At 42.3% G+C, this 21693-nt stretch overlaps 1 protein-coding gene across 1 annotated transcript in view; it reads left to right on the top strand.

The window, feature by feature from the left end:
• Positions 1-362: 362 nt before the first annotated feature.
• The window catches only part of LOC309568355 (uncharacterized protein), a gene marked incomplete at both ends in the record, with an annotated part of 45571 nt that continues 24240 nt past the window's right edge, over positions 363-21693 (top strand). Inside the window, 11 exons of the mRNA XM_082274020.1 lie at positions 363-384; positions 2871-2966; positions 4811-4935; positions 6213-6494; positions 6605-6730; positions 7329-7488; positions 9873-9980; positions 11624-11747; positions 16020-16167; positions 18836-19117; positions 19228-19353. Of these exons, the coding sequence (XP_082130146.1) occupies positions 363-384; positions 2871-2966; positions 4811-4935; positions 6213-6494; positions 6605-6730; positions 7329-7488; positions 9873-9980; positions 11624-11747; positions 16020-16167; positions 18836-19117; positions 19228-19353 (1599 nt within the window). The remainder of the gene's footprint in view (positions 385-2870; positions 2967-4810; positions 4936-6212; positions 6495-6604; positions 6731-7328; positions 7489-9872; positions 9981-11623; positions 11748-16019; positions 16168-18835; positions 19118-19227; positions 19354-21693) is intronic.

Here is a 21693-nt window from a genome sequence, read left to right as displayed (position 1 = left end):
TCCCTCCTTTAGGCTGCAGTTGAACAGTGAAGAACAAGCAGTAGACTGATAAGCTCATCTCTCCGTAACTTTGCTGTATTTCCTTTCAAGCATTTTTCTTATTAGCAAGGTAGCCTCGAAAACTACAATCATTCTGACTAGCGGAGTAAGTCTGGGATTCTAGGTTATTAGAGAGAAATGCCTGTCACCCCAATGGGTACAAACTGTGAGCAGACACTCCTGACCGCCCTACTGGGGAGGTGGGGATGCCACTTCCCACCTCTTTGTCCCAAACCAGGTGGTCGCAGCCTGTGGTGGTCCCACCAGTACAGAAAGGCTAGCGAGGTGGTGCTATACCAATATTAGATCGGTGTAACTAGGAAATGGGTGAAACCACAGAAGAAGGTATTTAACCAAAGGATAGGGAATGAGGGTGAAGGGGGATGAGGAGGACTTCAGGGGCACCACCAGAGGTGACAGAATATTACAATTTGGTAGGTGTCGCTAGTAGTCCTTATGCTTTCAATTCAACAAATAACAAAATAATTACTTGGCTAGCTGACTAACCAACCATAAATGCCATTTTTTATGAAACATGGGGATTTTACGTTCTTTATTGAATGGTCGGGTATGCCATATGCAGTGGAACCTGAGGATTACATCAGAAACGAGTCAATATACAAGTAGCCTCGAAAACTTCAATCATTCTGACTAGCAGAGTAAGTCTGGGATTCTAGGTTATTAGAGAGAAATGCCTGTCACCCCAATGGGTACAAACTGTGATCAGACACTCCTGACATCGCCCTACCGGGGAGGTGGGGATGCCACTTCCCACCTCCTTGTCCCAAACCAGGTATTCGCAGCCTGTGGTGGTCCCACCAGTACAGAAAGGCTAGCGAGGTGGTGCTATACCAATATTAGATCGGTGTAACTAGGAAATGGGTGAAACCACAGAAGAAGGTATTTAACCAAAGGATAGGGAATGAGGGTGAAGGGGGATGAGGAGGACTTCAGGGGCACCACCAGAGGTGAGAGAATATTAAGATTTGGTAGTTGTCGCTAGTAGTCCTTATGCTTTCAATTCAACAAATAACAAAATAATTACTTGGCTAGCTGACTAACCAACCATAAATGCCATTTTTTATGAAACATGGGGATTTTGCGTTCTTTATTGAATGGCCGGGTATGCCATATGCAGGGGAACCTGAGGATTACATCAGAAACAAGTCAATATACAAGTAGCCTCGAAAAGTACAATCATTCTGACTAGCGGGGTAAGTCTGGGATGCTAGGTTATTAGAGAGAAATGCCTGTCACCCCAATGGGTACAAACTTTGATCAGACACTCCTGACATCGCCCTACCGGGTAGGTGGGGATGCCACCTCCCACCACCTTGTCCCAAACCAGGTGGTCGCAGCCTGTGGTGGTCCCACCAGTACTGAAAGGCTAGCGAGGTGGTGCTATACCAATATTAGATCGGTGTAACTAGGAAATGGGTGAAACCACGGAAGAAGGTATTTAACCAAAGGATAGAGAACGAGGGGGAAGGGGGATGAGGAGGACTTCAGGGGCACCACCAGAGGTGAGAGAATATTAAGATTTGGTTGTTGTCGCTAGTAGTCCTTATGCTTTCAATTCAACAAATAACAAAATAATTACTTGGCTAGCTGACTAACCAACCATAAATGCCATTTTTTATGAAACATGGGGACTTTGCGTTCTTTATTGAATGGCCGGGTATGCCATATGCAGTGGAACCTGAGGATTACATCAGAAACAAGTCAATATACAAGTAGCCTCGAAAAGTACAATCATTCTGACTAGCGGGGTAAGTCTGGGATGCTAGGTTATTAGAGAGAAATGCCTGTCACCCCAATGGGTACAAACTTTGATCAGACACTCCTGACATCGCCCTACCGGGGAGGTGGGGATGCCACCTCCCACCACCTTGTCCCAAACCAGGTGGTCGCAGCCTGTGGTGGTCCCACCAGTACTGAAAGGCTAGCGAGGTGGTGCTATACCAATATTAGATCGGTGTAACTAGGAAATGGGTGAAACCACAGAAGAAGGTATTTAACCAAAGGATAGAGAATGAGGGGGAAGGGGGATGAGGAGGACTTCAGGGGCACCACCAGAGGTGAGAGAATATTAAGATTTGGTTGTTGTCGCTAGTAGTCCTTATGCTTTCAGTTCAACAAATAACAAAATAATTACTTGGCTAGCTGACTAACCAACATTAGAGGAAATTGCTAACCATAAATGCCATTTTTTTATAAAACATTGGGGGCTTTGCGTTCTTTATACGCCAGGATTTTTTCCATTTTATATTGGAAGTCGATCCTGTGCTTGATCTCCCATATGTTCAATATGATTTTGATTGTAGATGGACTTTATTTTCTTTACTTCCGTTCTTCTCTACCCATATGGACCAGTTTTTGCCATTTTAATTTAGTGACTGCTGGCCATGCTCCCTGAATGGGCTGTTTTATAAGGTGGTCATTTACAATCATTTTAAGCACTTATCGAGACCAGGTATAAGCATTTAGTACACAAAATTAGCATGCCATAGCAAAAAAACAACATCAGGGGGTATTTGTATTACCATACAAAGAGTAAAACCCAACTGGGATGATGAAACCAAATAATTTAGCAAACTATGTTAGGAGCTGGGGACAAACATCACAAATTTTAAAGAAATTGAGTTATACCAAGAATTTGATTTGGTGAACAGACCAAAAGAATGTGTTGTACTTTTCTCCCGTTTTTTATTTTAATGTTTTGTCTACGAAGCTTCTCTTTTTCCACATTCCCAAAAACTAGGATGGTGAAAGAAGGGATTAAAAAGAAAATGTTGTCAGCACCTAGTCTTTATCATATGTTTTCTTTCTAGATGATTCCACTAATTATCCTTTGGATACAACTACAACGGGGCCACACTATCCCCGAAGCACAGAAATTGATACTTCTCCTATCATATTTTCTTCAGGTAAATACAAACCACAAGCAGATATTTTAAGCAATGCAAAGAAGAGAAGAGAATATCTTACTGAGCCGTGGACCTTTTGTCAAGCCTACTTTATGACCTGTTCACAACCTCCTTGAGGTGGTGAACCCCAGCAGGCAATTGTTGTGACTAAACCAATAGTCAGTGCTTTAACCTCCCTGGCGGTATTCCCGAGTGTGGCTCGGGGTTAACTTTCAGTTCCAAAAGCAGTAACCCAGAGCCACACTCGGGATTACCCCAGAATGTTACTCACCTTTCCTGCGATCCCCCGCCGTCCTCCCCGTCGTCCTCCCACTCTCTCCCCGCTCTGTGCTCGGCAGATACCGGCACCTGTCTTCCGTTTCCCTTCCCTGCGAGCGTTGTGACGCAGGGGGGTGGAATCGGCGGCAAATTCAAAAATGTAAATACACCAAATGAGATGATAGAAATCTGTGATCCTAATGGATTACACTGTATCATCCCATTTCACCACAGGATTTCACCTGGTGACTTTTCCAGTGCCCTGCCTGTGCTTTTCCAGTTCTTTGTGCCTGGCGTCCAAAAAGCTTTCTTTTTGCGCAAAAGCCCTTTTAGACGAACTGGAAAACAGCAAAACTGATTTACTTGAAGAAGCGACAATTTTGATTTCTCTTTCTGGCACATCACTTGTGGAATTTTGGGAAGGATATCAAATGATTCTTCAGAATTTCCAACGGAGCGATGTGCCAGAAGAGACATCAGAATAGTCGCTGTCGTCACTTTTCGTACCTGATGATGAATTTTCCCACGAATCGCTATCGCTCAATTCTTCAAGTAATTCAGTTTCGCTGTTGCTGTTTTCCAGTTTTTCCACATACTGTTTAATTTACAGTATCCCTTTTCTTTCTGTATGTGGATGATGGCACCGTAATTATGTGGATGATGGCACTGTTCCACTGTAATGGAAAGGGGAGGATCGGGCCACCTCCACGCCCACCTGTATCCCATCCATCCATTAACAGTCATGTGCTTCAATTGTGGAGACACTCAGATTCATTAGTATTAGGACTGCAAGATACACAGGGTGCCGTGAAGAGGCCTTGCAGCTTACACATGCGTTTGCAAAAGTGTGTTAAACCAAACCCCTGTTTTTTAACCTACATTGTTAGACTGGTTTATTTGGTTTGTTAGCAGACTGGTGGGTGAGTATATCAAGCTAAGGGCCAGCTGTTTTCACACACCTCTTTTAGTCCCCTTTTTCTTCAGTTTTTTCTGTACCACTGTAATGGTACCTGTTAAAAACCAAGTTTTTAACAGGTACCCGTCCCCACTTCCATAAGACCCAGCCGCTGCACGGTCCTTTGGAAATTCGGCCTCCCTCCTCCTTCCTGCGCTGACGGAGGAAGAAATCACAGCTCGCTTCATGCATGCGCAGTAGGGAACTGGCTGTGAAGCTGAAAGCACGAATGACGGCGGCAGCTCCCTAGAGCCGATCCAAAAATCGGCTGGGGTGCCGACATTGCGGGGTCCCTGGACAGGTAAGTGTCCTAATATTAAAAGTCAGCAGCTACATTATTTGTAAATTTGTATCTGCTGACTTTTCATTTTTTCGTGGGAGGGGGGGGGGCCTGCTTTAAAAGTAATTTTTTCAATAATGTGATAACTATTATTGTACAGGATTTATATAGCTCCAACAGTTTACACCGTCTACCTGCTTGCATTAAGAAAAAAAAAATGAATGTAATGACTTACAGCAATTTTAATGTGCACTTGATCTCACTATAAAGTATAGTATAGCGCAACGGTTACCGTGTTCAATATGATTTGATTGTGGATGGGTGAAAGGGATTTTATTTTCTTTACTTCAGATCTTCTCTACCCATATGGACCCGTTATTGACATTATCAACCCAAAAATAGATGATGGAGGATCACCAATAATATATCTTACTAGAAACATCCCACTTTTTGGAAGATATTACTCTTATCTCTATGTGAGTATATTGCTGGAACAAGATCTATTTCAACATATATTTTCTATTTCTAAAAAGTATTTATTAAAAAAAAAAAAAAAAAGATATATATATATATACATACATACACACATATATATATATATATATATATATATATATATATAAATATACATATGCATATACATATACATATACATATATATATATATATATATATATATATATATACACACTATATTACTAAAAGTATTGGGACGCCTGCTATTACACGCTCATGAACTTTAATGGCATACCAGTCTTAGTCCGTAGGGTTCAATATTGAGTTGGCCAAGCCTTCTCATACGGCATCAGCGCCTGACCTCGCAAATGCGCTTCTGGAAGAATGGTCAAACATTCCCATAGACACAATCCTAAACCTTGTGGACAGCTTTCCCAAGAGAGTTGAAGCTTTTATAGCTGCAAAGGGTGGGCCAACTCAATATTGAACCCTACGGACTAAGACTGGGATGCCATTAAAGTTCATGTGCATGTAAAGGCACATTTTGGTAATATATATATATATATATTGTAAGGGGTTAGCTCGGTAGCTGGTGTGGGTGACCCCTTGGGTGGGTTTGCTACACAGAGAGACAGCCGAGGAGTGGTTGAAAATAACGGTCTTTGGTTTATTCTTCCAATTTGCTGGAAACAAGTGCAAGCATCCAAACAGCATTAATCAAACAAACATAAAATAAACCCTGGCCACTTGGGGCGTCTACTTTCACAACACAGGAACCTACCTATGGTGTCTGTCCCAACCTACTGCTGGGCAGACACTGCTGGTCACACAGCAGAAAACCAATAGTCTATTTGTTTTCCTTTCACACAGAAAAAGTCAACACCACCTCACCTTCAGAAGTCTTTCTCAGCTCACTGCTCTCCTTAACGCAAAAAGCCTCAGGATGCAGCAATCAGCAGTCATCCTCTGGATAACTTATAGAGGCCTTAATTGCCTCATTCTGAATAGCTGAAGCTTTCCAACATCCTTAAACCTTTCTGGCTACCTCTGCAGCTGACACCTGATAGTAATTGGTGAATTGTCTAAACAAGGCAGAAATGTATCTCCCGTCTGTGACAACACCCACAGATTTACCTGACTTCCTGTCACAACATATATATAAATATGTTAGGCTTTTTCATTCGAAATTATGTTCACAGGTTACACACTAATCTCCTTCTATTATTAACAAATTAGGTTCCATTCCAGACAAAGTCTACATTGCAAATTTTTTTTTTTTCAATCTTCTCCTTCACAGGTGAATAATAATGGTCTGTTATCATTTGACTCACCAATCAGTCAATTTACACCACAAGCTCTTCCTGTTGCTTTTGGAAACCCGTTCCTGGCTCTCTTCTGGTCTGATATTGATAATAGAGTAGCGGGTGATATATATTACCGTGAGAGCTTTGATCTCTCTCTTCTGTCCCGGGCCACTTCCGATGTCAGAACTTACTTCCATGCCGTGGATTTCACAGCTCAGTGGGCTTTTGTAGCCACATGGCACCGAGTTGCATATTATAGATCTTCAACTTACAAGGTAAACCAATTTTCATGATTCCCTTTTTAAGCTGCAACAATGGCTTTTTTCTACTCTTTAAAGCTTCTTTCAGAAATTTAGTCTTAAATAATCGTTTGTTGTATTTACAGGTGAACACATTTCAGGCCGTTCTGAGCACTGATGGCAATCAGACCTTCCTTCTGTACAATTATGAAGATATTCAATGGCCAAGTATGAGTTGGGATGGTTACTCCCAGGATGGGCATTTAGCATTGGTGAGCAGAGCTCTTTATTCCTGAATCACACGTTTTGGAATTAACTCAGGAATTCGAAAGAAGTGTCAATTCATGATCTAAGCACTATAGAGAAACAAAGTTGCAAACTGTGATCACTTGGCTTTGTCTACGGAGCTATTCTTCACTATGTTAGCGATGATATGGTTTTAAATTGCTTTTTGTTTTTGAATTCACTAGGGGATTTTAAAGACATATCATTTTATGAAACACATTTGGAAACCAATAATGATGATTATGAATAAATATATATATATACATTTTTTTTACATTTTTCTTACATACATAACTAATAAAAATATGACATTACAAAACAAAAACATCAATTTACACACAAAATAAAAACATTTTGTTGTCTCTGGCATGAGTCTTAAGCTGGATACACGCTATACAACTTTTGTGGTTAGATTTCCTTTAGATTTACCTTCAACTATGTAGTGAAAGGGCCTTCCTGATTGCATAAGAATTAAAAGGGTTTAGATTTGACCTCATATTATCAATAAATAAAGTTTATATGATGAAGATTAATTTATTGTAATTTGCATGAACAATTCTTTAAAAATGTTCCTAATCTGCATAGGCTGGGCTGAACAGCGGCTACGATAAAGGATACTACACACTCCCAGGATCCCTCACACTGTCCGTTGCCAATTTATCATCTACAAGCAACGTCAATGTAACCGGACGATGGGCATTTAAAGTGGACCAACTACATCCAGAAGATGTCAATGGAAATATAGGTGAGGATTCACTGCATTTAATACTGTGGTAATAAAATAAATATTATTTGACTAGATCTGAGTAACTAATTCCAAAGGAAAGTATTGTACAGTATATTCTTGTAATTATATATTTAGAGTTATTGTTACAGTGATTACTTTAGGTTAAATTTGGTATGGTGTTTGTATATTTTTTTTAGCAAATGAAAATTATTATAGGTTAGACCACAGGACCGCATGCAGCCCTTTGGCTCGGACCTCAGCAGTCTTTAGTAGGAACATTGATAATGCCCCGTACACACGCGTCGATAGTTGTCCGATCTGCCGATTTTCGGCTTGTTAGTATGATGCTTCCGACAACCGACTCCGACTTTTCGGCCAAAAAAAATCTGGTGTGCAGGCTATAAAATTTTTGTTGGCCGTCACCACAACGGCCGATTGTTCGTCAGTCAGTACAGATTTCGGCAGACAAAAATCTGACGAGCAAGACTGGGCATGCTCAGAGAAGAAATAAACACACGGAAAGTAAACCAGCACATGACATCACTTCTGAAGTAGATTTTTGTTGGCCGAGAAAATTCGTGTGCAGTCTAGAGCACATTTCAACCAACACAACAAAACTGGACAAAAGTCGGCCGATCGGTCGGCCGATAATCGTTGCGTGTGTACGAGGCATTAGGGTAATAGAATTGATCTCTACTTCCCTCATATAACATGTTCCCAGTTTTGTATTGTCTTCTACAGCATCTCCCCAGCCAACGATGTAGCATGTCCACACCCTCTGACCCTCATTACCTTTATTAGGTCTGCAGTTTCTGACAGGCTTCTCAAGCATTACATATATTGACAATTATGTGCAACCCTTTCCCTTTGGTAATGTCATGGGTCACATTTGAGGCCCCATTTAGCTCATAAGTTGACAACCGTTGGGTTGGACTCCAAACTCAGGGTAGAATACTATACTTACTCAACCTAACTGTTTAACAGCTACCGAGATGTCATCCGCATGGGAAGTGCATTGTTTTTAATGAGATGGCCAACTTATAAACTTACATTGTGATAAGGAAGGAGCAGTAAAGCACAACCATTGTGTAGGCCTGCCAAGCAGGAAGCACAGCCTGCATACCTAATGAAATCCACTATTTTGTCAAAAGTATTGGGACGTGAAGAAAATATATTTAATATTATCTTGTAAAGTAAATTAGCTTGCTGTAATCCTAATAATGTTAATGTTTTGTTTTTGTAAATTATTTATGCATGAAGGTTTCTATGTACTATATTATCAAAAGTATTGGGATGCCTGCCTTTACACGCACATGAACTTCAATGGCATTCCAGGTTTAGTCTGTAGGGTTCAATACTGAGTTGGCTCACCCTTTGCAGCTATAACAGCTTCAACTCTTCTGGGAAGGCTGTCCACAAGGTTTAGAAGTGTGTCTATGGGAATGTTTGACCATTCTTCCAGAAGCGCATTTGTGAGGTCAGGCAATGATGTTGGACGAGAAGACCTGACTCACAGTCTCCGCTCTAATTTATCCCAAAGGTGTTTTATCAGGTTGAGGTTTGTTCACTGGTGTGCAGTCATGTTGGAACAGGAAGGGGCCATCCCCAAACTGTTCCAACAAAGTTAGGAGCATTAAATTGTCAACAATGTCTTGCGACACCTTAAGAGTTCCCTTCACTGGAACAAAGGGGCCAAGCCCAACCCCTGAAAAATAACCCCACACCACAATCCCCCCTCCACCAAATGATTTGGACCAGTGCACAAAGAAAGGCCCATAAACACATGCATGAGTGAGTTTGGGGTGGAGGAACTTGACTGGCCTGACCTCAACCCGATAAAACACCTTTGGGATGAATTAGAGAGGAGACTGCGAGCCAGGCCTTCTCATCCAAATTATTGCCTGACCACACAAATGCGCTTCTGGAAGAATGGTCAAACCTTCCCATAGACACACTCCTAAACCTTGTGGACAGCCTTCCCAGAAGAGGTGAAGCTGTTATAGCTGCAAAGGGTGGACCAACTCAATATTGAACCCTACGGACTAAGACTCGGATGCCATTAAAGTTCTTGCACGTGTAAAGGCAGACGTCCCGATACTTTTGAAAATATAGTGTATAGCAACCTTCGCGCATATATATAATTTACAAAAACAAAACATTAACACACATTAATAAAATTACGATAAGCTTATTTACTTTACATGATAATAAAAAGTATATTTTATTCTCAAGTGAAAATAAGACAAGTCTCAGTTACTAAGTGCACAGTCTAATATCTTTTTACTAAATCCACCCCGCTGTGTGTCTTTCTTGGTCCTTTCCCTTAACCAAAACCAGAATGGGGTAGGTGGGTTAGGAGGCCACTATGTGTACAAATATTTAGGTATGTTTTTTCTTTCTAGATGATTCTACAGAAAATGAAACTTCTACGGACACTCCACTGACAACTACACCTGAACCCTTCACAACACGCTCCACAACTAATACTTCTCCTTTCATACTGTCTTCAGGTAACAAAAAACCCTGAGAAACCATTCAAAGTAGAATAAACTAGGCATGGGGAATCCTAAGAACTTTTTACTGGTACATGATCTATAATAAATCCTACTCTTCAGCTGCTTTGAGGCTGGGTTCACTCATATGTGATTTGGAATTTGGGTTTCCCCCTCATCCAGTTCAGATGGCAGGAGAGTGGGACCGCCTCTCAATGGAGGCAGTTCACACAGGTCTGGGGTAGCCAAGGTCCCCATTAAAAAGGGGTCCTGTGTGCCTTTGGGTCCAGCTCAGGTGCAAATTCAGGCAAAAATTTGGACCTGATTCGCACCTTAACCGGTGAACAGGAATGCACCGGACCGCAGGCACTAACCCGCGGCCGCATATGTGTGAACCCAGCCTTACAGTTTCAGTGCAACAGTTTCTATCAATGCGGGAGGCTGACATATTGATGAAAACAAAGGCAGTAGTTATGTAGTACTGCCCCCGCGAGGACTGCCAAATGTACACTTATGCACAATGTTGTAGGACTTCTATCTTCATGTACAGCCAGGCTGTTGATTCACCCTGCCACTAAAAGTGAATTTAGGTTGAGCCTGTTTCCTAAGATGACTTGATGAACTACAGGTTATCTTCAGGACACTCTCCTCAGCATCCTCTCTCTCTCACTCTCGACTGCTGACACCCGTCCTCTGACTACTCTACTACTGGGGTGGCCCCCTTCAGGTCAGGCCCCTTGACACGAGTCCCTGTACGCACAATATTGTTTTTCCAGGGTCTCCAGTGTCTTTAGTCAGCTCTCCTGGACCTTTGGGTTCAGCTCCAATGCTCCACTCCGCCACTGCTACAGAAGAGGAGGCAGCCGCCCCTTCCCTCCGGCACTCTGCTCTCCAGCCAAAGACCCCGCAGAACATGTGCTCCTGGTTTTTTTACAGTATCCCAGAATGCACTGAGGTAACTTGGCACTGCCAATCGCCAGGACTGTATCAAAGCCTATGCATCCATTTGTCAGGTTTCCTCCCACTGTCCAACATGCCTCCCTATTGGACCAGTGTAAAACACTCTCTCGACACAATGAATCGCATACTGAGCACATTGAGCAGACCTCACTAACAGATCTTGCTCTCTGGTAAGCAAAGTGCAATATAGATTTGCCTGCAGCCCCTTTAATAAGTAGACAGAGCCAAAACTATACTCTCTCACTAGCACCTATCGGGGAGGGTGCTACAGTTATAAATGTATGGATTGGCAGTAGAATCAGATGCTGGGGAGGACAATGTGGATAACAATTCAGCAGATTTAGGTGAATAGATGATGGAGCAGAGGTTTATGTTTTACTTTCATCCAATACAAATTTATATTTGGTGTACAGGCTAAGAAGCTTTCTTCGTAATTCATTATTTTTTATTTTTTTGATGAATTTCTGAACATTTTATTTGGTGTGAAATGTTTTCCAATGAAACATCTCAATGGCTTTCAATGAAACATCACAACGTTAGAACTTTAGGCAATTTTCAGAATTTTCAATTTTTAAAGTTTAGTAAACCAGAGCAACCATCCAAAATGTATCCATGGTGGATGCAAGATCATTTGCCTGATATCGGATTGGGTGTTATGTGTTTTCTGGACTTTCCATATCTTTGCTCCTGTTTTATCCTAGGAAATAAGCCAACTCCCATTTTAAACAGTAAAGTGCATTATCTGGGTGCTTTTAAGTTGAACTTAAGACCTCTCTTACCTATACAAATTAAGGCAGCTTTGGGTTTGTTAAAACATCATTTAATGTACTAGTGTGACACCGAAATATGAATTGGCATCAGCCTCTTGCAGTCCCCTAAAGCAAAGCTTAGAAAGAGGGAGAAAAAGCCAATCAGGTTTGCTGTAATACTTCTTTTTTTATAATTTCTTTATTTATCCAAAATTACATTGTACAGTAAAAGGCATGCATAGAACAGCTTACAAGAATACAATATTTTAAGGTAAACCGGTGAAAACAAACAATAGGCAGCATAGACAACCATAATCATATTCCACATAGGGTGTTAGAACTTCGTAGACAGGTTCAAGGCAGGCCAGAAAGTTATAAAACCATGTCTCAAGAATCAGGAAGGGTCAATGAGTTCCAGTGCAAGGGGTCACCTTGTCTCAATAATAATCACCCTTTTAAACAAACCGTTTTGAACATGCAATTCAGGTCTCAAGGTGCACAATCCCCACCCAAAACATGCTGCATGGGTGGTTAGGAAGAGATATGCATTCCATGGGAAGGTAATCATGTAGTTAGAGATACGGGATGGTACTGCAGGAAGAGGGTTCCTGAATTCACTGGTTATAGGTGGAAAAATGAGAGCGTCAACTATGCAGAGAATGAGGGTGGGATATAATGGGAATGGGAACAGATAAAAAGAAAAGGCAAGAAAAGAGAGTAGATGACTATAGAGAAGAAGGAGTCCATGCCCACAGGCGCCCTCCCCAGAACCACTAGATAACATTAACACAGAAATGTCATGCCGTGTGGCCTCCTGTAGATATGCGTCCGTACTGACAAAATACAGCCAAGGTCCCCAGGTGTCGCAAAAAGGTCCCCAGGTGTCGCAAAAGGACACCTCCCTACCATGATGAGTAGCTGTAAGGTCTTCTATGTCCCTGAGTTCATTTATTTTAGTAAACCCGAGAGACCTCATTGGCGGGTGCACCAATCTCCAACAAAGATGGATGCAGGCCCTGGCCACATTCTGGAGTTGAATGGTCAGGGAGGATTTGTATTTCTTGACTGGCCTCTGCATGAGGTGCAGCAAGCATGCCGCCGGGTCGTCCGCCAGATCCACATTGGTCAGATGTTTAATGGTGTCAGTCACTGACTGCCAGAAGGGTTTGAGTTTTGGGCATGTCCAAAAAATGTGCAGTATGGTGCCCCGATCACCATTGCAGCGCCAGCATGTATCGGGAACCTGTGGAAAATATCGATGGAGGGTTGTGGGCAACCTATACCATCTAGTCAAGATCTTGCACCCCGTTTCCTGAATTTTTGAGGCTATGGAGTGATCCAGTCTCTCCTCCCTGGTAAGTTGTGGCCCTACCTACCTGGGAGGAGAGACTGGATCAGTCCCTGCAAATAACAAAGCAGAACCTGCATCCAGAGACCAGCATTCTATAACCATAGTACCTGGACATGGCGGAGGCTTCCCTCTTAAAGGCGGTTTACACCCCGAATGGAGGGAGCTTGACCACAGGAGCGTATGAACCTGCATGTATAGGCAAGATGAACCTGGCAAGCAAGTCCCAATGTCAGCTATGGAATTTACTGAAGATGACTGAATACTGATTACTAATGAATGCTTAAATAAGTCCTTCTGGTGGGTGCATTGTTTGGTTGAAGGTTCACTTGTGGAGATCTTCTTATTTATTCTATGATCTCATGGTACTGTCCTTATATTGTATACGTTTATGCTCTACTTATTACATATAAATGAGTTTCCTGACTTTTTCTCTAACTCCTTTTGTTTAATATCCCTTCATTATATTGTTCCTCTTTTTCCCTGCACAAATTTTGTATTTCTTTAATACCTTCAATAAAAATACAATTTTTATTGGAAAAAAATAAAAATACAATTAAAAAAAAAAAGAAAGATTGACATTTTAGTGCTTTGATTTCTTACATATAACGGATAGGCATATAGTTTGTTCATTAACTAAGCTTTATAGAGTAGCGGTTATTGTGCTTGCAACAGAAAAAAAATTCCTAACATTCTAATGCTATGATATCTTGCGTATAATGGATAGGTGTGAGTATTGGTTTACGTAAAGGGAAACTCCATGTAAAAAGCAGATTACACAGAGGCAGTACATACTGTAAACAGGAGCTCCTTTATCTGTCAAAGGATTTCTATTTCTGTTCACCTAACCCTGATATTTACACAGCCCTGCCACATAGTAAACCCCCGCCTGGATTTTTTTTTTTTTCTTGTGAAGAAGAAGCAGCAGACTGATAAGCTTATCTCTCTGTAACTTTGCTATATTTCCCTATCAGCATGTTCCTTATTAGCATATGAGCACTGTAGCACAACTGATTGGGTCATTGGGTTGCTTCTCCCTCTACCATTCTGAGTTCTGTTATACAGAGATTGCAAAAGACTACTACTGACAGCCCAGTCTGGACTGTCAGCTTTCATCTGCTGCAGGGGGACAGGTCCCAGTAATTGCCTCCATGGCCATGAATCCTCTTCTCTCACTTGTCAACTAGCCGGCAGGGCTCCTCTACCCACACAACACTACAGTAGTGTAGTAGCCTGAGCCGATTGGAGCTGAGTGAACCACCTCTCTGCCCAAGCTGTGCCAAGCAGAGCAGACCCGCTCCCCCCCCCACCATAGTTGAACAACAGAGTGAAGCGGACCCACCCCCCTGCCTGAGCCAAGCCAGCCCACCTCCCCACCCGAGCAGAGTGGAGCCGAGCGGAACCACCCCCTTCCAGAGACGAGCCGAGCCAGCCCACCTCCCTGCCCGAGAGGAACCACCCCCTGCCAGAGACGAGACAAGCCGAGCCAGCTCGCTTCCCCACTTGAGCCGGATCACTATCCAAGCAGCTTATTTCCACTCACCAAATGCAAGCAGGGGAATGGAAATTATGAGGTTTGCTCTATCTGCATATTATTAGCATATGAGCACAACTGGTTGGATCATTGGCCTGCTTCTCCCCCTATAATTCTAAGCTCTTTTGAATAGAGATTGCAATAAGCTGGACCATATCTCCAGGTTTAAGCCTGTGTGGTCTGACATGGAGAAAATACCATGCTGGTGGCTATGTGTTCAGGATGGAGACTGAGAAGCTGGTTGGATCATCGGGTAGCTTCTTCCTCTATAATTCTGAGCGCTTTTGAATAGAGATTGCAATAAGCTGGACCATATCTCCAGGTTTAAGCCTGTGTGGTCTGACATGGAGAAAATACCATGCTGGTGGCTATGTGTTCAGGATGGAGACTGAGAAGCTGGTTGGATCATCGGGTTGCTTCTTCCTCTATAATTCTGAGCTCTTTTGAATAGAGATTGCAATAGGCTGTTACGCATGCAGAGATGCTTACCATCAACCCGGAAGCCCCAATCATTTAGAAATTTTCAGTGTAGTTAAACCAGTGTGTCACTACAATTCTGATAAGGATGGACCTTGCCTTAGATGGACCATATCTCCAAGTTTAAGCCTGTGTGGTCTGACATGGAGAAAATACCATGCTGGGGGCTGTGTGTTCAGGATGGAGACTGAGAAGCTGGTTGGATCATCGGGTTGCTTCTTCCTCTATAATTCTGAGCTAGTTTGAATAGAGATTGCAATAGGCTGTTACCCATGCAGAGATGCTTACCATCAACCCGGAAGCCCCAATCATTTAGAAATCTTCAGTGTAGATAAACCAGTGTGTCACTACAAATCTGATAAGGATGGACCTCGCCTTAGATGGACCATATCTCCAGGTTTAAGCCTGTGTGGTCTGACATGGAGAAAATACCATGCTGGTGGCTATGTGTTCAGGATGGAGACTGAGAAGCTGGTTGGATCATCGGGTTGCTTCTTCCTCTATAATTCTGAGCTCTTTTGAATAGAGATTGCAATAGGCTGTTACCCATGCAGAGATGCTTACCATCAACCCGGAAGCTCCAATCATTTAGAAATCTTCAGTGTAGATAAACCAGTGTGTCACTACAAATCTGATAAGGATGGACCTCGCCTTAGATGGACCATATCTCCAGGTTTAAGCCTGTGTGGTCTGACATGGAGAAAATACCATGCTGGTGGCTATGTGTTCAGGATGGAGACTGAGAAGCTGGTTGGATCATTGGGTTGCTTCTTCCTCTATAATTCTCTTTTGAATAGAGATTGCAATAGGCTGTTACCAATTCAAAATCAAGTGTTTTCCCTGCTTGCATTAAACAAATAAATAAATGTAATTACTTACAGCCACTTTACTAGCATTGGTACTTACTGTAAAGTACTTGCTCACATCCTTTACATTGGTGTGCAATAGTTTCCATTTTTATTATGATTTTGATTGTGGATGGATGTAAGGGATTTTATTTTATTTTCTTCAGATCTTCTATATCCATATGGACCTGCTCTGGACATCATCAACCCAAAAATAGATGACGGAGGATCTCCAATAATATATCTTACCAGAAACATCCCACTTTTTGGAAGATATTACGCTTATCTCTATGTGAGTATAATGCTGGAACAAAATCTCTTTCTACGTTTCATACATTTTCTAATTCTAAAATGTGTTTATTATTAAAAAAAAAAAAATATATATATATATATATATATATATATATATATATATATATATATATATATAATTCAGAATTAGACTTGATCAAAAGAGATTATTTTCCAAGAATTTTATTGAGTTTTAACCAGTTCAGCGCGTTGGGCATCCAAAGAGTGAACCTTTGATCACAAGCTGATGGCTGCAGTAGTGGGTTTTGTAGATCCGTAGATCCGGCACTTGGCTTCAAAGTGAAAGTGATGCGGCAGATCCATAGCTGCGATTACTTTCACACAGCTGGCCACGTGGTGCCTCCTCCCGTGGTTCCCGGGCTGTCCAGTGCTTACCGAAGGCCGGGAACACACTTGCCGGCGGGGGGGGGGGGGGGGGGGAGATTGCAGTGAGACCAAGGCAATTCCATGCCTCAATCTCACATACAAACAATGAAACCGGAAGTGATGTCACTTCCGGTTTCATATGCATCCTTTCCTGGCCAGTACAGCCAGAAGACACCTCTAACCAAGCCGATCTGTGCTTGGTTAGATGATGTGAAGGGCAGGGGAGGCATTGGGGTCTATTAAACCCCTAATGTCTCCAAAAAGAGTACTTGCCACCCGCCCAATGCTATCACAGAAGGGTTTATTAACCTCTTGTGATAGCAATCACGTAAAAATAAATAAAAAAGAAAAGAAAAAAGTCAAAAAATAAATAAAATTATAATAAAAAAAAAGAAAACAAAACCCCTGTTGCCCGCACCCCAGCACAAATGCAAACACATGCCCAGGGTGCATACATGTATGTAAACCGTGGGGCGCACAACACATGTGACATATCGCTACGAAAATCAGAGTGAGAACAATATTTCTAGCACAGGAGCTCCTAGTGAACACTAAATTAATGAGCTGTAATGGCTTTTAAAGTGTCACCTATGGTGATTTTTGGGCACCATCATTTTGGCGATATTGCGGACGCACACAATTTTAAAACATGGAATGTTAGGTATCTATTTACTCGATGCAACCTCATCTTTTATATTTTAACCAAAAATGGGTATTATATGCCGTGGTTTTGCACTAAAATTATTTTAATTATATTTGCTCCGGAAAATTTGCATCTAACCACTTCTGGACCGGAAGGATTTGCCCCCTTAATGACCAGGCCATTTTTTGCAATTCGGCACTGCGTTATTTTAACGGACAATTGTGCGGTTGTGCGACGCTGTACCCAAATAAAATGTATGTTCTTTTTTTCCCACAAATAGAGCTTTTTTTGGTGGTATTTGATCACCTGCATGATTTTTGTTTATTGCGCTATAAACAAAAAAAGAAAATAATTCTGAAAAAAAAAAAAAACAATCTTTTTCACTTTCTGCTATATAACATTCCCCCCCCCCCCCCCAAAAAAAAAAATTAAATTCTAATGTTTTCATCCTTTAAGGCCAATTTGTATTCTGCTACATATTTTTGGTTTAAAAAATCCCAATACACGTATTTCGATTGGTTTGAGCAAAATAGTGGAAAGATTTATTTTTATTTATTTATTTTTTTACTAGTAATGGCGGCGATCTGCGATTTTTATCGGGACTGCGACATTGCGGTGGACAGATCGGACCCCCTAACTAACATTTTTGACACTTTTTGGGGGGGATCAGTGACATTACTACAGTAATCAGTGCTAAAAATATGCACTGTTTTGGTAATAATGACACTGGCAGGGAAGGGGTTAACCCAGGGGTGATCAAAGGGTTAAGTGTGAGCCTGGGGTGTGTTTTCTAACTGCATGGGGGAGGGACTTGTGGAATCAACACAGAGACTTGTGATCGTAAATAGGAGGATCACAGACGCTCTGTGATCATTCCAGAGAGAACAACGGTCTGCTGTGTTTACAACAGACCGCCATTCTCTCTCCACGGGGAACAATCGCATGTGCCTGGCGGCAATCGCGGCCGCCAGCGCTGTGGATCGGCTTCCTTGCTGCATAATGTGGGCGTGCCCCCAGGAGCGCTCCCATGAACTGACGTACCCATATGTTCGTTCGTTCAGCCGAGTCAGCCTGTTGCAGTATATTTGCGGCAAGTGGTTAATAAACAATTGCACAAATATCACGTGAAACACAAATTTGAAACTATCACCTTTTTACTATACAGGGCCTCTGCTTTCAGAAAATATAGAATGTTCTGGGGGGTTGATGTAATTTAGGATTTTTACATGTATGGGACAAAGAAAAAAATTGCTCTAGAGCCAAAATGGGTAACACAAAATTACAGTAAAGAATATCACTGATGTGAAATCAATTAAAGGGTACAATGTATACGTGAATACTAAGAACATGAAAGCAAACATGAAAATGTCTTGAAGCACCAAGAGGAGAGGGAAATACATTAATGCAAGAAAATGACAGCAATCATTACATGTGTACGTAAATATTGAGATTTCAAAGGAATATACTAGTCGTAGAAAGTAGGGTTAGGTATGTAATATGAAATGTAATTACATACCATATCAAAATAATTTATGTCCAAAGGTCATACACTCACTTCCCTCTATTACTAAATTGGGCAGCATTCCAGATCAAGTCTACATTACAGAAATTTGATTTGTTTTCTTCTCAATCTTCACAGGTGAATAATAACGGTCTGTTATCATTTGACTCACCGATCAGCCAATTCGTACCACAAGCTCTTCCTCTTGCTTTTGGAAACCCGTTCCTGGCTATCTTCTGGGCTGATATAGATAATGGAGTAGCGGGTGATATATATTACCGTGAGAGCACCGATCCCTCTCTTCTGTCCCGGGCCACCTCCGATGTCAGAACTTACTTCCATGGTGTGAATTTCACGGCTCAGTGGGTGTTTGTAGTTACATGGCACCAAGTTGCGTATTTTGGATCTTCAACATACAAGGTAGGTCTATTACCATGATGACTTTTTTAAGCTGCAACAATGGCTTTATTCTAACCCTTAAAACATCTTTCAGAGGTTTAGTCTTGAACAATCATTTTCTGTACTTTCAGGTGAACACATTTCAGGCTGTCCTGAGTACCGATGACACTCAGACCTTCCTTCTGTACAATTATGAAGATATTCAGTGGCCAAGTTTGGGTTGGAATGGTTACTTCCATGATGGACCTTTGGCATTGGTGAGCAGATCTCTTTATTCCCGAAGTTTTCGAATTTATTCAGGAATTTAAAATAAGTTTTGTTTTATGAGCTAAGCACTATATGAAACACAGTTGCAAAATGTGATCACATGACTTTGTTTATCTACTGAACTATTGTTCATTGTACAATACTGTTCTATACAATTATGAAGATATTCAGTGGCCAAGTATGAGTTGGAATAGTTACTTCCAGGATGGACCTTTGGTAAAGGTGAGCAGATCTCTTTATTTCTGAAGTTTTCAAATTCACTCAGAAATTCAAAAGTTTAATTTCATGTGCTATGCACAATACAGAAACACAGTTACAAAATGTGATCACATGGCTTTGTTTATCTACTGAGCTATTGTTCACTGTAAAATACTGTTCTGTACAATTATGAAGATATATAGTGGCCAAGTATGAGTTGGAACGGTTACTCCCAGGATGGACCTTTGGCATTGGTGAGCAGATCTCTTTATTTCTGAAGTTTTTGAATTCACTCAGGAATTTAAGAGCCGGTTCACATTAGCGTGACTTGTCAGGCGACTTGTCAGCCTGACAAGTCGCACTCCCTCGCGTTCCATTGACCGCTACAGGACCGGCTCTAATAGGAGCGACACAAGTCTTAGAAAAAGGGTCCTGTACTATTTCGGGGCGACCTCGGAGCGACTTGCATAGACTTCCATTATGTGAAGTCCCTGCAAGTCACTCGGAAGTCGTGGTGCAATGTAATGCACAAGTCGCCCCCGAAGTAGTAAGGAGTCGTGTCGCGCTAATGTGAACCGGCTCTAAAATAAGTTTATTTTATGAGCTAAGCACTATAAAGAAACACAGTTGCAAAATGTGATCACATGGCTTTGTTTATCTACTGGACTATAGTTCACTGTAAAATACCGATCTTTACAATTATAAAGATATTCAGTGGTCAAGTATGAGTTGGAATGGTTACTTTCAGGATGGACTTTTGGTATTGGTGAGTAGGGTTGAGCGGACACCTAGATGTCCGTGTTCGACGGGTTCGGCCGAACTTTAAAAAAAAGTCCGGGTCCGTGTCCCGGACTTTTACCGAACTTTTCCCGGACACCGAACCCCATTGAAGTCAATGGGGACCCGAACTTTAAGGCACTAAAATGGCTCTAAAACACCAAAGGAAAGGGCTAGAGTGCTGCAAATGGCAGCAAAACGTAATTAAGAGCATGGCAAGTGCTCTGCAAACAAATGTGGATAGGGAAATAACTTAAAACAACAAAAAAAAACAGAAAAATAAAACAATGTTCTTCTTCATCTCTGAAGGACGAGGCCCATATGGAGTAGGAGGGAGGTTGAGGTGGTGGTGGATGTGGCGGTGACATAGGCGTGCGCACAGGGTGTGCTGGGTGTGCCTGGGCACACCCTAATCACCTAGGGCACATAGCATTGCCAGTGAGGAGATGGGAAAGATCTCCCTGGGACCTGCTCTGCTCTATTTCTCCTTGCCTACAGGTACATGGCCCCGATACATTACTCTCCCTGCTGGCAAACACATGCATGTGTATTTCAACTTTGGGGTGCACACCTTAATGCAATAGGCTGCGCACACCTATGGGCGGTGTAGGTGGAAGCGGCGGTGGAGGAGGACCAGGGCCGGATTAACAGCATCATGGGCTTGGTGCTGAGGATTTTGAAGGGCCTTAGGGCCGTGCCTTGCCATGCACCCAGAGGAGGAAGGGTGCAGCCATGCATGCCTAATTCAACATGGGATGCTGTCTCTGAAGCCCATAAACACATCCATGCATCGCCAACTGTCCCTCCTTGTCCGGCCTTCACGCTGTGTGGGGAGGTTCTGAGGGTGCTGCCTGGGGAAGCGAGCATAGAAGCCAGACTTCTGTGTTTACAAGTGACAGAAGAGCGGTAACAGTGAATATGGCCAACCCGGGGCCTATATAAAAGGTAGGGGCCTGGAGCTGCAGCTCCAATAGCCCCTACATTAATCTGGCCCTGAGGAGGAGGACGAGGTAGCCAACACTGCTTCTTTTCACAAATTTTAAATGAGGGTACACCCCAAAAGAGTGAGAAAGAGCAAAAATGGAACAATGGGTGGGTAAGGTCGGTATCCATTGCTATTCTGCATAAGGTACGGAAAAGTCCCGTGGGATCCATGCCTGGTTCATTTTAATGAACGTGAGCTTGTCCACATTGTCTCTGGACAGGCGGCTGCGCTTGTCTGTTATAACGCCCCCAGCCGTGCTAAATACCCGTTCAGATAATACACTGGCTGCAGGGCACGCCAGCACCTCCAAGGCGTAAAGGGCAAGCTCAGGCCATGTGCCCAATTTGGAGACCCAGAAGTTGAAGGGGGC

This window comes from Pelophylax lessonae (genome assembly GCF_965119305.1).
Source record: "Pelophylax lessonae genome assembly, chromosome: 12".
In the NCBI taxonomy this organism is placed as follows: Eukaryota; Metazoa; Chordata; class Amphibia; order Anura; family Ranidae; genus Pelophylax; species Pelophylax lessonae.
Note: the sequence above shows the minus strand (reverse complement) of the source record. Positions and strands in the feature narration are given on the sequence as shown.